Source organism: Colius striatus, chromosome 1, assembly GCF_028858725.1.
Source record: "Colius striatus isolate bColStr4 chromosome 1, bColStr4.1.hap1, whole genome shotgun sequence".
In the NCBI taxonomy this organism is placed as follows: domain Eukaryota; kingdom Metazoa; phylum Chordata; class Aves; order Coliiformes; family Coliidae; genus Colius; species Colius striatus.
The window spans coordinates 2,083,472-2,102,088 of NC_084759.1; the positions used below are offsets into that span (position 1 = coordinate 2,083,472).

Genomic DNA, 18,617 nt, shown 5'->3' on the forward strand with positions numbered 1-18,617 from the left:
CATCTGGTCCAACCCCCCTGCTCAAGCAGGTCCACCTAGATCAGGTCACAAATGAAGCACAAGAGCATCATCTAAGATAAGATGTCACAGGCAGTCACACAGACAGTTACTCACTGGCATATTTAACTCTGGGACAGTACAAAAGAGAGGAATAGGGGACTACACAAGCAGCTGTTCTGTCACTGCTGCACTGCTTCTCCTCCTCCCCACTGACCAAACTTCACTAGTGCCTGCCTTGCCTTCAAGGACACTTCCAGGGACAACTGTTGACAGCTAAAACAGAAGACACACAGGCATGGTTTTAAGAAAAAAGCAAGTTTGCTACATGAAAATAAATAAATAGAAACATTGGACAACTATGAGTAATAAAATGAACAATTATTGCATGATGGAACACACACTTCGAGTTCTATTCAATCACCAGTGTTATTTTGCATAGTAAAGAATTGCTTACAAAGAACATGCACATGTTTTGAAAGCTGTAGATCTAAAACTTCCAACTCCATTATTTGTTGCTGATGCCTCACTACTTATACCTAGGCAAAACTTTGGGAAGTCTGCCATTCTTTATAATCCTTAGGGAAAGCAGGGAGCATTAAGAGGTCTAAAGATTCTTGAATGTTAAGCCTACTTTGGGATAACACCTATTGTTTTTCTAGGTTAGCAACTGTTTCTTGAAACAGATCCAGTAAAGAGATTTATTTTCACTTTCTTAAGAGTAATGGAGATGTTTCTGGCAACTCTTGAGGTTTGCAGTGTTGCACAGAAACAAAAGCATGGAGGGGGGGGGAGGAAAAAGAGGATAACTGCACCCAGAATCATTAAGTGGTTCTGGTCCTCTGCTTCTTTACAGCAGAACTCTGGCAGCCAAACAAGCAGTTACAGGATTTCTGTAGCCAGTGACAGAAATAACTCTGCAGGAGATAGAATGCTACATGCTACTTTTCTAGGCAGCAACAGTGATTTCTAAGAAGTCTGTGCATGGGGAAAAGAAAACACAGTTTGTGTATTGAGACAAGCACTAAAAAACACAATCAGCTGAGCAGCTAAGGAAAATCCACTTTCACTTGGGTTATTTACATCCCAGAAGTGATACTCAAATTGACATATTCCTTCATTACATAGGATGTGTCCAAATACCTGATACTCCTTGGAAATACACACTGCCCTGAGCTGGCAGGATATTTAAGATGGCAATTCCCTCTGCTTCAAGAAACTGTTGAAAATAAAGGAATCTAAATTATTCAATGTTGTCCCATTTTTAGACACTTCTCTGTCAGTCCCTGACTTGCTCTAGGAGCAGCAGTGTTCTCTTTAAAATTATGTTACTGCATTCCACTTTAGTCTCATCCTTTCTGTGCTCCCAAAAGTAAGATGGGAGCCACTATACTTCCAGTAAATGGTTTCCTCCACACAAATCTCCTAAGTTACAGAGGCATCTACCATTGCAATTTGCCATTCCTTTGCTCCTCTGCATCCTGCCAATCCATCACCATTCAGACTATCTGCTACAGGTTCCCAAGGCATTCCTCACCAACAATTAAAAGGGCTAAAAAAGGAGCTGCTGATTGATTACAGGCAATCTAAGCATCTCTCTGAAAGGCAGAGGCACACCAAGTGATCAAGGCTCCTGGAGCCAACTAATTAGCAAGGCTAGTCACCACAGTGTGTCTCAGCTGAACTTCAGAGGACCTTTCAGTAGCTAAAGGAGGGGTATGCTGCATTTCCTCCCTTCAATATGCCTCAGTACACAGTTCAAAAAAATATCTCATTTACACAGGCAGAAAGTAGCCTTCAGCTCTTTTGGCCAATTACATGGCACTGGGTACCAATTTTCCTGCTCTGATGATGCCTGTAAGCCTGGGCTCATCCAGCCAGCCCCACTTTATTGGTACAGGACCCACACTCCCAGAGGTCACAGCCACCTTGCATTGCAGGGGAACTCAGACAATCCCAGGAGGGGAAAGATCCTTATGTATTTTATTAAACTTTTGATTAAGATGTTTTAAAAAAAGGACAATTTTCCCTATGACTTCTAATTAAAAAATGCCCCTTTTGGGTTTTTTTAATAGTATTAGCCTAAACCTATGTTATTTCCATACAGTCAGAGGAACAGAGCAAGCCCTTAGCTACAACACTTGTTACTGGTCAGGGTAATTACTGCATTAACATGAAAGTCTGCAGTATACACAAACAGCAGTGGGAAGATACTACTTTGTTTAAGAGTTATTTTTACTACTCTAATGTAAATCAAAGTTCCTGAAAGCATTTCTTAACACTTTAATAACTAATGTTACTTAGTAAAGGGTGAGGTCTTTTTCAAATGTATTGTTTGATTGCATTAAACAATGGAGAACTGTGTATGTCATAGTCTCCACAATCATTCCATTTTCTCTTGCTGAGGGGTTTTCCAGTCATTCCAAATTCTGTCATTTCAAATTTCATCTGTTTCCACCTGTTTCAGTTGGATAAAACCTCCACGATTAAAAAACCTTCAGTAGAACATAGAGATCAAAGGTGCTCTTAGACAGTTTCCTGTCTTGTGACAATACCACTCACTAGAAATGCAAAAACAACAGGAGAGAAAACTAAACCAAAAGGAACCTTTCAAAAGGTACCTGTTCTCAAACAGGCCCAGCTTTACTAAGAAACTCACTACTATGTAAAAAGCAATTCACATTTTATTTTAAATTGCAATAAACTGTACAAAAATGTGTCATTCTTGCCAAAAATAACAGCAATATCTTCAATCTTACTTCTAAACAAAGAACAAATTCTTATTTTCATCTTTCCTGGGTGAGCTGACAAATAAAACAGACAATAAGATGCATGGGTTCGTGTCAGAGTCTGGATAGAACGGACAGATTTAGATGTTTGTGGAAGAGATTTGAAGGTTTTAGTGTCTTTTAAGAATTTCAGTACTCCTGCCATGCCTGTTAAAAAGCCTGAAGGGAAAATAAAAGAAGTTGTGTCTCACACAAAGGAATGTAAACAGTCACTGAGAGATTAAAGAGGTTGACTCTTCCAATGAAACCGTGAACGTACCTCTGGATCACTAACATTCACTTTACACTGAGAACAGTCCACAGCACGGGTGTGGTCGTGCAATAGCTGAATCCACTCTCCAAAATGCCAATTAAATAGACAACAAAGACTTTTTAAACAAAGTTTTCAAAAAATAAAGGAATAAAATCCTAAGTAACAGAACTGAAACAGATTTATACTCTTCATAGCATTTTGAGGTTTGGGTTTTTTGCCTTATCCTAATTCAAGACCATGTAACAGCCCCATCAGATCTACAATCACAACAGACTTTTGTCAAGATGCAAGAAAAGTAAACAAGCACCCAAGTTAACTCATTCAGATGTAGCAGCACCTCTGCCAGGAGCATGGGCAATTCTTTTCAGGCTTGGTTTTGTTCGCAGAATACATTTAATGCAGACCAACAAAACATGATTTGGGTCACTGGCCACAGATCCTTCAATCTGAGACCTATAATGGAAATAGAATTGCCATGATTTTTATCAGATTTCAGGTTTTTCCTCCTCCCCCCTCAGTGTTGAAACTTGATCAAGAAAAAAGCTGTTTTGATTGGTTTGAGCTTAAAAAAAGAAATCAAGCATTTTCTGTTACTTCAGAGTTGTTTGAGGGAATAAAGTCTTGAAATTCCACCTTCTCTGGATAGAGTTTAACGTAGGTGTCCACCATTAAATCTAAGTCATGTTTAATATCAATGTTTATGTTCAGCAAAGCTAGGTTGCTTGACCTTTGCTCTGTCAAGGTGTTTTTCAGGTACGCCTTTAAGCGCTTTCGCCCTACTTCATACTTTTCATTCTCCACCTTCATCATTGGAAGTATACACAAGACTTTAAGCAGTGCATAGACATTAGGGAAAAACCTTATGTCAGGCAAGTGAAGTGCTTCATAAATAGTAGCTGGAAGTTCAATATCTTTTCCTCTGTGCTTCCACTTGATTCTCCAACAGTGAAGCTCAGCGGAAAGAGTGTCTGGATTGGGCAAGTCATTTTTGAACATGTCAGCGTGATGCTCCTCAGACGTGTTGAATTTGAGCTGCCCCATGACTGAGGGCACTAAAGATAAACACTTGAGGGCTTTTAAATGTTGTTCTGAGAATATATCTTTTAATTCCTGAATAATATGCTCCACTGTGGGGACACTAAGGATTTCTTTGTAGTAATTTTCTGACGTTACCTCAGAGTCCAAGTTCCCCTGTTGTGCCCTGCGAATTTTCCCTGGGAGTTTAATTTGTACATCCAGTTTTGCAGCTAAATTTGTTGCTTCCTCAAACCAAAACTCATGGTAAACCTCAATGTTCTCCATCACCTCATTCAGAGAATATAACACTGCTGTTATGCTGCTGGCTGCAAAGAACACATCCGATGTTTGTCCTTGGAGGTTTCTCCCAAAAGCTCTTGTGAAAGCCAGAATGTTTTTCATAATTACAATAGTGACAATGAAGTCAAAATCTGTCAACGCACTTGAAAGTACAAACGCTCGGCCAGAGATAAAGTTGTTCCACCTGACAGATGAGTCACTGTTTACAGCATCCAAGCACAGTACCAATGCTTGCATGAGATCCACTAAAACCTCGAAAGTATCATGCCTGCCCGTCCACTGAGAACGGCAGATCTCCTTCAGCTCGTTACCCTTTGACTCGTCGTTCTGAAAGAGAACAGAAATTGTGTTGTCCAGTTCTACCTGTAATTGAGGAGATTGGTTAAAAAGACAGTAAACTTCTTCCATTGTTCCTAGTGCAATGGAAACGCCAACAACGGGAACGGATTTCGCCAGCCAAACGTTTAAGGCACACGAGGAACACAGCGTATACACAGCTTGTGGATACTTTTCCAAGACTCTTGTAGCCACGACTTTCATTTTAGAAGCAAACCCATTGGAGACAATGTAGGCTTGACCTCGACAGTATTCCATGTTTAGACCCCATTTTTCAGTAATAGTCGTGTGGAACTTAACAGCTAAAATTTCAGGATCGGCCTCATATGGTAAAAACCCTATGAATTCTTCTCTTAGGTTATGAGAGTCATCAACAAACCTCACCAACACGGGCAAGTGTTCCTCTCCCGCTATGTCTACTACTTCATCGGTGACAAGAGAAAAGAAGTGTGAGTCTCTGACTTCCCTCAGCGTCTCTTCCCTCACAGAGTTTTCACAGATCTCAAGCATTTGTTTCTGCTGAGTTTTTGAACAATACTCAAGGTTGACTGCGGTCATCTCAAACCGTTTCCTCAGGACTTCATCTCCAGCATTTATTCTATATTCCAGTAGAGCCTGAAAGTTATCTGAAGTAAAAATACCTTCTGGAAGCTCATCGACGTTATGGCCATCCAAAGGAATATTTTGTTTACCCATCAAGATCAAAATTTCAAACAAAGATTTAAGGTAATCTTTGTTTTCTCTTTCTTCCAGTGTTAAAGGAAGAGTTTCTTCCTCTTGCTCTTGTCCTCCTTCCTCCGAGACGGTATTCTGCTCATTGCTTTCGTTTGGTTCTTGAGTTGCTTGTTCCCGTTCGAAAGCTTCAACTACAAAACCAAAAAATACAGTGTCAAGATACCATGAAAAAACGTCTGTTTTCCCTTACTGCCCCCATTACCTTTAAGCTACTGGAGTCCTGAGAAAAATGTTTCCAGTTAAAAAATGAACTGAGTATTTCTGGAAAGAGTTTAGACTGGCTGTTTGAACCAAGCAGCAACTCAATTACCTTCCTGACATACGTGAACGTACAGTTTTGTGTCTCACATTACCTTGTCAGCCTTAGTAAACAAAGTTTTTATGAACTCACTTATTTTGCTCACTTACTCTTTTGTTGCTTCAGTGTTCTTATTTCATCTTCACTCTTTAAGAAAACAAACAAAGAAACCCCTTATATTGATGATCATGTCTAGCACATGCCCTTAAAATATTAAAATACATCAAGATCAGATACAAATACTGTAGACAGGACCACTGTAAGAGTGTTAATGTTTACCAAAAAGTGCTAGAAGGTCCAAGAGAAAGTTTCTTCATGTATCTTACTGCTGCTAAGACATCCATCTACTGACTAGATGACAATAGTTTGCTACTGCTGCTGAGATTTCCATACTTGCATTAGGAGTTTGTCCAATACATATTTTGTAATTATTAGTAAAGAGGTTTTATTAAAGAATTCTGTTTTGATATGAACATGCACTGTCCATAGACAGAAACATCTTTAACTTATTTTCAGCTCATAAACAGACTTAATCAAACAATTTAAGAACTATTTAGAAATGCTCTGTAGTTTTCCAACAGATAAGCTGTGTTTAGGACTTGAATTCTTTATAACTGTCAGTATACTTCTAACCATAGAGACCTAGAGATGCTACTACTAGAAATGACACAAGAGAGGTATCAACAAGACACAGAAACACAGAATCACAGAATCTCAAGGGCTGGAAGGGGCCTCAAAAGCTCATCCAGTGCAACTCCCTGCCAGAGCAGGACCACCTAGAGTAGGAACTCATCCAGTTGGGTTTGGAATGGCTCCAGAGAAGGAGACTCCACAGCCCATCTGGGCAGCCCCTGCCAGTGCTCCCTCACACTGAAAAAATTCTTCCTTGTGTTTCATTGGAACCTCTTCTGTTCCAGCTTATACCTGTTGCCCCTTGTCCTACCATTGGACATCACTGAGAACAGCCTGGCTCCATTCTCCTGGCACCCACCCTTCCACAAAAAACCCTTCCTGATCTTGGTCTTATGCATCTTTTCAGAACAAGAAGCTGAAACAAGCATATCTGAATTGGGGCAGACCTCAGTACGTGTGAACTGAAGATGACAATCAATAGGGAGCAAGCATTTCAGGGTACCATGCATAACCTGCATCCAGTTAGCACTGTAGTAACAAGCAAAAGGAAGCTATGCTCTTTCTCTGGAAGACAGAATCAGCTTTGGATCAACACTTGTCATTTTGCAGACAATTTCCTTAAACCTTCCTTAGTAGATAAAATTCATATCAGCATAATATTTGTACATTTGAATCTTAATCAACAAAAAGATACTAGGAAAGACAGTAGAGAAAGCAAACACTCAAGTGTGAAGTATTATTTGACACTTTTATACAAAAAGTTTCACATGACCTTCCCTGCCTTTATTGTTTTACTATTAAAAAAATAAATAAAACTTACATGAAAAACTTACCAGCTCTTTTATCCTTTTCCTATGTCTGCTGTGGGGATTGTTCAAGTGACTTGTGAGGTCAAATATTGTTGGCACAGCGTTATCCCGTAAAACCGTTCTGTAAGGGCTCTGGAAGTAAAGAGACATCTAGATTAGGAATTTGTTTGGGAAATTCTCACTGAGTACATGAAAACCCTCCAGACTTTCAGGTGATATGTTCCTTTTTTTCCTCTTAAGTATTTTTACCTTCTGACACTTTCAAAATAGACAGAAAGCTATACTATGCAATTCATATTTTGGGGCTATCAAGAGAAGACTGAAAATGAGAAGAGAGATATCAACCCAAACCACAAATACTTTTTCCTCCCTGTGATCTTCAAAAGACTCACAGAACTGGTCTAATTATGATCTTAATTTCTGATTCAGAGAATCACAGAATCTTAAGGGTTGGAAGGGACCTGGAAAGCTCATCCAGTGCAACCCCCCTGCCAGAGCAGCACCACCTAGAGCAGGGCACACAGGAACTCATCCAGCTGGGGTTGGGATGGCTCCAGAGAAGGAGACTCCACAGCCCATCTGGGCAGCCCCTGCCAGTGCTCCCTCACCTCAACAGGGAAGAAATTTTGACTTGTGTTTCTTTGGAACCTCTTACAAGATTTTTTAAAAGATAAACCTTCTGGATAAAAACACCTTTGAAGGAAAATTTATCTGTCAAACGAGTATGAGCATGACAACAATTGTAAGTGGTCATGTAAATATTTCTAGCAGTTAAATAGCAAAATTCTAAGTAAAATTTTCTATTTGGATATACTGTAAACTTAAGTTGTCTAAGCTGGCTAATTTCCAGTAAGTACAGACTTTTAACTGATTTCATTTCTACTTGTAGGTGGATTGAAATACATTTTAAACAAACCAAGTTTCATAAACTTTGCTTTCTGATTCAGAATTACTTCCAATATTAATCTGCTTGTTTCTGGTATACTGGCTAATCAGAGACCTTTCATGTGTAATACCACCAGGAGCCAAATCTGTCCTACATATTTTAATTATCCTTCATAACTAAAGGACTGCCTATGGATCAGAGTGAAATTCATCCTAGAAATCAAAACGTGATCCAAAGCCCAAGTCCAGTGCTTCCTACTGATATGTAAGCTGTCAAAAAATCAATGTTATCTTGTTAACAAGAAAAACTCAAAGCTATTCTTTCAGTAACAGGAAACGGTGCCATGATTTTAGCTGGATAAAATATAACAGGAACCAAAAGCTTGACAGATGCAAATAATGTTTAAATCTCTTGGCCACACCAGTATAATTTAACCAAATGACACCCACGTACACCCTTCAGTAACAGCACATTAATGATTTTTAATTAATTAGAAGCATGCAAACTTACATACTTACACCCAATAAATTTCTATAATGTTGTAATAGCCAGTGACAATAAACAAAATGATGATTTCCTTGCATGAGGAAAGAACTGCAGTGAAGACCAAACATATCAAACCAGCAGGAACAGCTCTGCTTTTCTCTTCCCAGACTGCTCATTTCCACCTCACCCTTTGTGCTAACATCTGCAAGTCTCTGTGGTGCCCTGGACCATGACAATGATCTCACTTAAGATGAAGGGATTAGTCTTCCCAGGGAGCAGTTACCCGGGGGATCAAAGATGAAAATGCAGCATTCGGATGAGAAACATTAGTCTCATTTTGTGAGATGCAATAAAGAAGTGCTTGATTTTACTTACACTTCTACAGATCATAGAAGTCTCGAAATGTTTAGCGCACAGTCTGTAATGTTTGTTGAGTTGATCTGGAGTTTTATCTTCTAAATCTGCCCTTCGACAGTTCTCTACCCATCTTTGACACCTGCACATAAGCAAAAGAATTAGCTGGTTTTAAGACAAAATAAAATCCCCTATGACTTCAAACAACACTTAAAATTAGAGTACAGTGAGCCCTGCCCTTTATGCAAGGCTAAGAAAAGTTGTGCACACCTTCCATTGTAGCTCACCATCAAATCTTTTTAAAAGTGTAGTTTTCTCCTTTTTCCCACCCCCAGGAAACTTTTCCCCTAATTTATATATTCTTGCTGAGCACTGCCCCAACAAAATCTGGAATTATTTCATATATTCTTTCCTTTGTCTCACACATCAGGCTGTAACTCTCATGAAACGTGACCATGTAATCCCTTAGAATCACAGAATGTTAAGGGTTGGAAGAGACCTCGAAAGCTCTTCCAGTGCAACCCCCCTGCCAGAGCAGGATCGCCTAGAGTAGGTCACACAGGAACTCATCCAGCTGAGTTTGGAATGTCTCCAGAGAAGGAGACTCACAGCCCATCTGGGCAGCCCCTGCCAGTGCTTCCTCATCTGAACAGGGATGAAATTATTCCTTGTATTTCTTTGGAATCTCTTATGTGCCAGCTTGTACCCATCTTAAAAAGAACTAAAAAAGAGATGTGCTTGTAGACTGAAGTCATACAGTTTCTGAAGGCCACTAGTAAGACAGAACACAGGATTTATTGTGGTCACCAGGAGATTAGAGCAGATTTTTGAAAAGTGGAATAACAGTTATGTAGAGAGCACACACAGCCCTAAAGGAAGTTTTCATTGGATGCATATTTTTACATTTACTTCTGCTTTGGATTAGCCCTCGGAGATACAACACAACCCTAAAGAAACATTTCCCCTGCTAACAGAGTTCCTTTTAGATATGCAAGACTGTTTCCTCTGGTGAGTAAACCACTTGCAGTAATTGATGCAAATGCATTAGTCAGCTTCTATTTCCCCCAATGGGGTCTCTGCAATCACTTTCTTGTTATGGAGTTTTAAGTAACAACATGCCTGGACCAGTTCTGCACAGCTACTCCAGTAAAACTCATCTGCTATTTTATTTGTGCAATAAAAAGATATCTATAAATTAATAAGACTCCAGCAGCTGTTGATATCTCCGTATTTAAAAGTTTCTAAAAGACCCCAAATTTCCTTCCTGCAAAAATACTCCTCCAAAGGCAGCACTATTTTAATGCGCCTACTTACAACTTGTGGCATCACGGTCATCCATATACAACAGCACATAAGTAAACACAGTTAAGAACATACAACACAGATGACTAAAAACATGCACATGATGGATGACTCGTTCATTATTCCAGCAGTTACACAAACTCCCATCCCTCCTAAAGTAAATCCTTCCCAAATAGACTCAAGAAAGCCAGAGACAGCTACATTATAAAGAATTATGATAACAGTACAATAATTCTACAGCAAAAAAGGAGAAAGAACTTTCACTACAGTCTCAGTGACTTATTTTACTCTACAATCCATCACTTTGCTACATACTTTTCAACACTGACTTTTACAGAATCTTAAGGGCTGGAAGGGACCTCGAAAGCTCATCCAGTGCAACCCCCCTGCCAGAGCAGGACCACCTAGAGTAGTCACACAGGAACTCATCCAGCTGGGTTTGGAATGTCTCCAGAGGAGACTCCACAGCCCATCTGGGCAGCCCCTGCCAGTGCTCCCTCACCTCAACAGGGAAGAAATTTTTCCTTGTGTTTCTTTGGAACATCTTCTGTTCCAGCTTGTCCCCATTGCCCCTTGTCCTATCATTGGCCATCACTGAGCACAGCCTGGCTCCAGCCTCCTCACACCCATCCTTTACATATTTGTAAACTTTAATGAGGTCACCCCTCAGTCTCCTCCCCAAAAAGTTCTGTGTTATTGGTATTTCTTTTTTCAATTGGTACAAAGTTCCAGGAACCTACACAGAGAAGTCACGTGAAGACTCTGTCTCAGTAGATCTCCCCACAGTGCAGTCATTGCTAAGATTCGTGAAAGTGAAACAATTACTTGGTCTGCTTAAAAACAAAAGACTTCAAACTTTTCATTACTGAATTAAAAAGATGAGTCTCAACCCAAGGAACAGCTAGAAGTTATGATACAGTAATTTCACGATTATTACTTTTGGTTGCAAAGACGGAATCACTGGTGGCAGAAGCAAGGAGAGAGAAAAAAGTTACAGAATCAAAGAATGGAAGGGGGTGAAAGGGACCTTTAGAGATCATCTAGGCCAATTAGTGATTATGCAACAATTTAGGAATAAATGCTCTCATCAGATGTTTTAGTGAGCATCCCAAAGGAGAAAATCCATAGCTGAGTGGATTTGCCATCACCTCTACCTTAACTGAGGGCAATAAACAGCAACGGTGAAAATGAAAGGGAACAACATTGGATTCAGATCTCTGCCAGTTGAACCGCTTGTGCATTTGTGCAAAATATCAGAACAACAGTACCAAGTGCTATAAAACAGTAATAACTCTTAACATTGCTCTCATATTCATACATAGTATGTTATATAAAGATATATATACATTAACATCTTTATCAATGATCTGGTTGAAAGGATTGAGTGCACTCTCAGTCAGTTTGCAGGTGACACCAAGCTGGGTGGGAGTGTAGATCTGCTTGAGGGCAGAAAAGGGCTGCAGAAATTCCTGGGCAGGCTGGAGCCATGGGCACAGGGCAATGGGATGAGGCTGAACAAGGGCAAGGGCCAGGTCCTGCCCTCGGGCCACCCCAAGGCCAGGCAGCTCCAGGCAGAGGGGCTGGAAAGCTGCTGGAGAGAAAGGGCCTGGGGGGGTTGTTGGCAGGGGCTGAACAGGAGGCAGCAGCGTGCCCAGGGGGGCAAGAAGGCCAAGGGCAGCCTGGCTGGGCTCAGCAGTGGGGTGGCAGCAGCCCCAGGGCAGTGCCCGGCCCCTGTGCTGGGCCATGGGGAGGCCACAGCTCTACATCTTGTTTTAGAATAAAATTATGTATGAACATTTCTCCTGTGCTTTGGTATTCAGCTCAATGCACACTGTGTACTGTTGTACAAGTGCTTTAGTTGCAAAGTAAAAGCCATTTCAATGCAATACATTACAGCATTGCTCAAGTATCACTCATTAGGTTTCACAAAGGTTTTCTTCAGTCCCAAACTTTACATTTTCAGAGGTCTGCTGACATCTCATGGAAGCTCAAATGGTATTTTATTGAGGTGTGGATAGAGCGTAAACCACTCGTGTCCCCCCAACATTGGTCAACTGCAACAGAATAGCATCTCTTTGCTCAATAAGTGTTTTGTTCTCAATACTCACACATCACTTTAACCCAAACTACCAAGACGAAGTGTCAGAACATGGATGAGAGTTAAACAAACCTTACTGTAGGGAGCACTGCCTAGTCTGTATAAAACTGTAAAATATGCATCCTTACTGGGGCAATTGAGGCTATTTACATAATGTTTGATATGAAAAGACTACATACCACCCATTAGAATCATAGAACAGAATCACAGAATCGTTTCAGCTGGAAGAGACCTTTCATATCCATGAGTCCAGCCTCTGTCCCAGCCCTGTCAACCACCAGCACATTTCCCTAAGTGCAAGGTCCACCGGGCTCTGAAACCCCTCCAGGGATGGTAACTTTAGCACCTCGTTATAATGCCCTTGCAGCAAAGAAATTCCTCCTCAGATCCAGCCTGAACCTTGCCTGCCACAACTTGAGGCTGTTTCCTCTTGTTCTGTTGCTTGTTACTAGGGAGAACAGACCAACCCCAACGTGGCTACAGCTTCCTTTCAGGTAGTTGAAGAGAGCAACAAAGTCTTCTCTGAGCCTTCTTTTCTCCAGTCTCAACAACCCCAGATCCCTCAGCCCTTCCTCATCTGAGACATGCTCCAAATCCTTTCATAGCTTGGCAGCCTGGCCTCTGGATCCTCTCCAGCACCTCAATGTCCTTCTTGTAGAGAGAGGCTTAAAACTGGACACAGGATTTGAGGTGCAGCCTGAACAAAGCCGAGGCCAGGGGAGTGATCACCTCCCTGCTCCTGCTGACAACACTGTTCCTGATCCAGGCCAGGATGCCCTTGCCCTTCTTGCCAACCTGAGCAAACTGCTGGCTCAAGTTCAGCCAGCTGTCAGTCAAGAATTAAACACACCTGGTCCTTTTTCAGGCCTTAACCTGTGCACCCCTTCTTGTTTTCTCAGGTAGAGGCAATAAATGAAGCTAATTGGTTGGTTCCCACAGGCTTGCTAACACTGGAAAGATCAGACTTGGGACATCTAACTGAAACTGCTTGGCACTGAACTGGAAAAAACCTGAAGGCAATTATTCAGTTATTGTGGAAAGACCAAAAGCAGTAAGGTAGCACAGACCATTTACCTGGGACTATGATTATTATTATTATTTTTAATTACAATTTAAATACAAGATGTATTCTAATGCTGTTATTCTCAACTTTCTCACTGTATGCTGCCAAGTGGAAATAACCCATTTTTGGTATAAAAACACATTTCTGGCACCAGACTAGTTTGATCTATAATGGCAGGAGGTTTCTGTAACAGCAAGTAGCACAAGCAACACGTTGTCATTTACAACTGTAGATGACTGCTGTAGTCCAAGCAGGAGAATAAACCACTAACATCGTCCAGTCTACAAGCCAGAAGGTTGTATGGATTTATCAATCTTTAAATGTTGTTAAAATAGGATATATAATCAACTTTTAGCATAGGTTTAAATAAGAAAGGTGTAAGATAATAGGGGGAGGAGACTTGTACAGAACTTGAGTGTCATTGCTGTCACTTCCTCTTTTTAAGAGCACAACAAAGATGCTAGAAACAGTTTATGTCTAGCTTATCCTTCCTTTGGACAGTGGAAAAGTCTAGATAATCCCTCAGAGTCAATTTTAACTCTGTTTTCTACTATTTTGTTACAGGGACATTAACCCTATTAGCCTGAACTACTTCAAGGGGATTATGAAGTAGTCATGCACTCAAAAAGCACACTTACACACTGTAGAAATGTAAGCCAGTGATCCACTTATTTACAAAGAAATATCCGCAGATCTGTATTGTTCCAACTCATTGTAGCTGACAGGCATTGTTTTGTTTTCAAAAGGATTTTATTTCTAAACCTCCACGAATGGTAGTTAAAAGTATAGAATCACAGAATGGTAGGAGTTGGACGGGACCTATAAAGGTCCAACCTCTCTGCTAAAGCAAGTCCACCTAGATCAGGCCACTCAGAAACACATCCAGGTGGGTTTTGAAAACTTCCCCAGAAGGAGCCTCCATCTCCAACCTGGGCAGCCAGGGCCAGGACTCCCTCACAGTAAAGATGATTTTCCTTATGTGGAACTTTGTGTTCCAGCCTTTGTCCACTACCCCTAGTCTTACGAACTAAGTCTTAAGAAGTAGTAGCATTCTAATTCTGAAACACAGGGGGGTTTCTCCAAAAGAGAAATGCACTCATTAGTGCATTGTTTAGTTAAGTGAAAGCTTTTTAATATATCTCTGTTGTGCTATCATGGAAAACATATATTCAAAATGTCTTTACATATAAAAACTCTGAACTGAAGAGCATATTTCCTCATGCAATAAACTGTCACATATTGACCAACTTGGCACAACTCAGATTTCACAGCATTGACTCCTTATAAGTTAAGACTGAAGCTCAGACAGGACCAAATTTCTTTGGTTCCACACAAACTGCAGTCATGCCTTTGACTGTGTAAGAATCTGCAGCTCTCACAGGACCAAGGGTGGAAAGAGACAACACTAGAGGCAAACTGTACAACTGAAAGGTTAAGGCAATCATCTGTTTTTATTTCAATTGCCATTCAAAGTACAAACATATATAATATAGGTGGTACTACAAAAGCTTGCAAGTATGGCATCAGAAAGAGGTCTGGCTATCGCAGCTTTAACACAAGGCATTGCGTTCACCCAGGAGAGCTTGACAACATATCCAAAATCACAGCTTTAAGGGTAGCTACTACCTATATGAGTCTTTTTTAATCTTCTTTCTAAATTACTTACAGGAGACTCTTAGAAAAAAAAAAAAGTACCCACAATTCCCATGGGTCTTGAAATTTTCCAAAAATCAGGTCAAACAGCTTCGAGGAAGGAAGCAAGCAAATATCATGCACAATCATTAAAAAAACAGCCTTAATTACCAGCTGTTAGGAGAGAGATAACTGGTATGGCTTTAGCACCTATGCACCTTCCAAAGTTGAGGAGCAAGTTAAATTAAACACTTTAAAAAGTGTTATCTAGATTTAAAGATGAGCTTCCACATAGAGGTTTCCATGTCTAAGAGCATTTCTTTTTTCTTAATGGCATTTACCATGGCCTCTCACACACACTTCTTGCTCTACCAGTGGAGAAGTCCTGCTTTTTACACAGTGGAAACTTGACTATCCCACCACTTCTGCTGTTATTCATGATGCTTTGTCACCATCATCCTTGAAATACTGCAGCAGCTGCCTTTTACACCAGTGTGCCATTTGTCATGCACACACCCTGTCCTCCAGCACCTCAGCACACACAGTACTTCTACCACCTATGTGATAGAAGGGACCCTTCACAGGCCCCTCAAAACACATGGGATTCTCTGCCAATGCTTCTGCACTTCTCCACACCCCTCACACCCTCCCATGCTCTTCACAGTCAGGCAGCACCACATAACCAGGCACTTCTTTTCATTGCCAACATGCCACTCACTCTCTCAGCCCTCCATCCCCTCAGTCGCGCAGCCTCTCACTCTATCAGCATCCCATCCCCTCACTCAATCAGCCCTTCACCTCATCAGTCTCCCATCCCCTCACTCCCTCGCACCCCCACTCTCCATAGCCAGATAGCCCCCTAACTCCTTCAGCCTCCCATCCCCTCATGGCCAGGCAGTCCCCTCTCCACAGCCTCTCACTCCCTCGGCTCCTCCACTCTCCATAGCCAGACAGCTCCCTCACTCCTTCAGCCTCTTATCCCCTCAAAGCCAGGCAGCCTCTCACTCGCTCAGCCCCCTATGTCCTCACTTCTTCAGCTCACCATCCTCTCACAGCCAGGTGGCCCCTCAGTCCTCCATCCCCTCCAGTCCCCTCAGTCCTCCATCCCCTCCAGTCCCCTCAGTCCTCCATCCCCTCCAGTCCCCTCAGTCCTCCATCCCCTCCAGTCCCCTCAGTCCTCCATCCCCTCCAGCCCTCCATCCCCTCCAGCCCCCTCAGTCCTCCATCCCCTCCAGCCCCTCCATCCCCTCCATCCCCTCCAGCCCTCCATCCCCTCCAGCCCCCTCAGTCCTCCATCCCCTCCAGCCTCCTCAGTCCTCCATCCCCTCCAGCCCCCTCAGTCCTCCATCCCCTTCAGTCCCCCTCAGTCCTCCATCCCCTCATCCCCTCCAGTCTCTCATCTCATCCCATCCCCTCCACTCCCCTCAGTCCCCACTCCCCTCAAGGCCAGGCAATCCCGCAGTCTCTCACTCCCTCAGGCTCCCCTCTCCCCATCCCCTCTAGCCCCTCGAAGCCGCACCTCTATCTGTGACCACCACTCCCACAACTCCCCCCTCAGGGGAGGGTGAGAGCCGGCCGCCCCGGCGCATGCGCAGCTGCCCGCCCGCCTCCCGCCGCAGGCCGGAGGGTCCCGCGGAGCCCCGCCCCCCCGGCGCCACAGCGCGCGCGGCCTCCGCCAGCACAGCCGGCAGCTCCGGGCGGCCGCCGGGCCCTCACGGCCCCTCCCTGGCCCGTACGGCCGCGGCTCCCCGCCTAGGTGAGGAGGCGCGGAGAGGGGTTCAGGGAGAGGGGAGGGAGTGAAGGAAGCGCTTCCTCGCCGCGGTGTCTCCTCAGGCGGAGCGGAGGGCTGCGTTCCGGCGGGGCCTGAGGGGAGAGAGGCGAGCGGCCCTCACCGCCCCCGCCTCCCCCAACCCTTTCCCCCGAGCCCGCCCCTCCGCAGCGCGGGCTGCCTTCCTGAGGCGGCGCCGGCAGTGCCCGGCTGGGGTCTCACCTGACCGGGTCCCGGGGAAAGCGGAAGAAGGCCAGGTCGGACTGCGTGCTCTTGCGGGTGCAGTTGGGAGCCGCACAGAAGTTCGGCATGGTCCCCCGGGTTGGCGCCGCTGCCCCTTTAAATCCGCGGGCCGGAGGGGGGGGAGGGAGGGTGGGGGGGGGGTGTGTATGTGGGGTGGAGGAGGAGGACGGGGAAGGGGAGGGGGGAAGGGAAGAGGGGGGTAGAGGAGGGAAAGCGGCTCTACACTGCTGTGAGCGGCCGGGAGGATTCACCGCCACCCTCCGCCGGGACAAGAGCCGCCTCCTTCCCACAGTGCCCCGCGCGCGGCGGCCCGGGGGAGAGCTGCCCATGCGCCGAGCCGCCGGGGCCCGGATGAGCGCGGCGCGGGGGCGCGCCCGGGGTCCCGCTTCGCCCCGGCGGCGCATGCGCAGAGGCGCGTGAGAGTCTCGGAGATGGAGAGCGGTGGATGCGTACGTGGTACATCCAGTATGTTTTTGCCTTAAACATGTGCGTGGGGGTGTAAAATGAGGCTGTAATCCCTTTTTTTTTCCCCCTTCCCTTTTCGTCTGCTTTTTAGGAAGGTGTCGTGGGTCCACAGCCCGGATGGGACAAGGAGAGAAACCAGGAGTGTTTAAAGTGGTAATTAAACAGGGAGTATACTTAGGGTGAAGATTCTGTCAGGTCTGTTATAGCTAAAAATGAGACACAGCTTAGGAAAAAAGACAGAAAAAAAACTGGACAGCATGAAGAAGGAAAAAACTCATGTGCCAAATGTGGCCTGAGAGTGGTTTAAGGAAGTACACAGGGCAGCTGTGAAATGTATAAATGGTAGATGATAACTGTTTCAGGTGTAATAGCACTGAGATGTAAGAATTCAGCTGTGATGCATTTTTTATACAGCTGTAAAGTTACATCAAAAGCATTCTAACATGGTGATGTGTTGGGCTTTAGGAAGTATAATCCAAATATGTGAAACAGCTGAAAAGGATAACAGGGAAAAACAAAGCCCTACTCGTTTGGTTCCTTTTGGCTGGCTTCAAAACTTGATTTGGTTTAGAATGAGTAGGACAAAAGCTGTCTTTTCCACAAGGAAACCCTGTCATCAAGTGCCCTTCAAACTAGGAGTCCTAAAGCATATTTCATTGGATTCATTTCAATAAGATAATTTATTTGGTGTTAATTCTTTGCCACAATTCTAACTCAGGTGTGTTTGTTTCTTTTAAGTAGTTTTGTGTAGCCATTTAACCAAATGCTGAAGATAAGCTTAGCTGCACCTGACTGCTTGCACTTTACTGGGCAATTGCCAGTGTTCATACACAGTGAACCATATAAGGGAGTTAATCAGATGAGTAACCTCTTTTTAAAATACATTCATTTACCTTTAAGTTAGACTTAATTCAGATTACTGTTGATTTGCTGTGCAGATTACATCAATCTTCACAGTGACACAAGGGAACAGAGGAAGATACTTTCAATTGCAATAACAGTTTAGGAGCATATTACTGTGAACTTTAAAGCACTTCAAACCTGTTTCAGTAGAAAAAAATACTTCTTCACCCTTTAATAAGAAGCAATTCACCCTTAAATATGGCTATCTTCCACTCAGGATTTCCTCTTCCATATTGATTCATCAAACAAA

General features: G+C 43.3%; 1 protein-coding gene across 1 annotated transcript; it reads right to left on the reverse strand.

The window, feature by feature from the left end:
- Positions 1-368: 368 nt before the first annotated feature.
- Positions 369-17,284, reverse strand: THAP12 (THAP domain containing 12). Its single transcript, XM_061990247.1, has 5 exons — positions 16,979-17,284; positions 8,915-9,035; positions 7,192-7,299; positions 5,836-5,872; positions 369-5,558 (listed from the first exon to the last, which is right to left on the reverse strand). Exons 1-5 carry the CDS (start codon positions 17,065-17,067, stop codon positions 3,616-3,618), a joined length of 2,298 nt encoding a protein of 765 aa, XP_061846231.1. The 5' UTR covers positions 17,068-17,284; the 3' UTR covers positions 369-3,615.
- Positions 17,285-18,617: the final 1,333 nt, after the last annotated feature.

Bases quoted from the DNA above. Each gene is read 5' to 3' on its own strand.
- THAP12 (XM_061990247.1), bottom strand. From the start codon at position 17,067: ATGCCGAACTTCTGTGCGGCTCCCAACTGCACCCGCAAGAGCACGCAG. The intron at 7,300-8,914 runs GTAAGTAAAATC...CTTTACTTCCAG, and splicing joins CTTCTATGATCTGTAGAAGT to AGCCCTTACAGAACGGTTTT. The intron at 5,873-7,191 runs GTAAGTTTTTCA...GTTTTCTTAAAG, and splicing joins GGAAAAGGATAAAAGAGCTG to AGTGAAGATGAAATAAGAAC.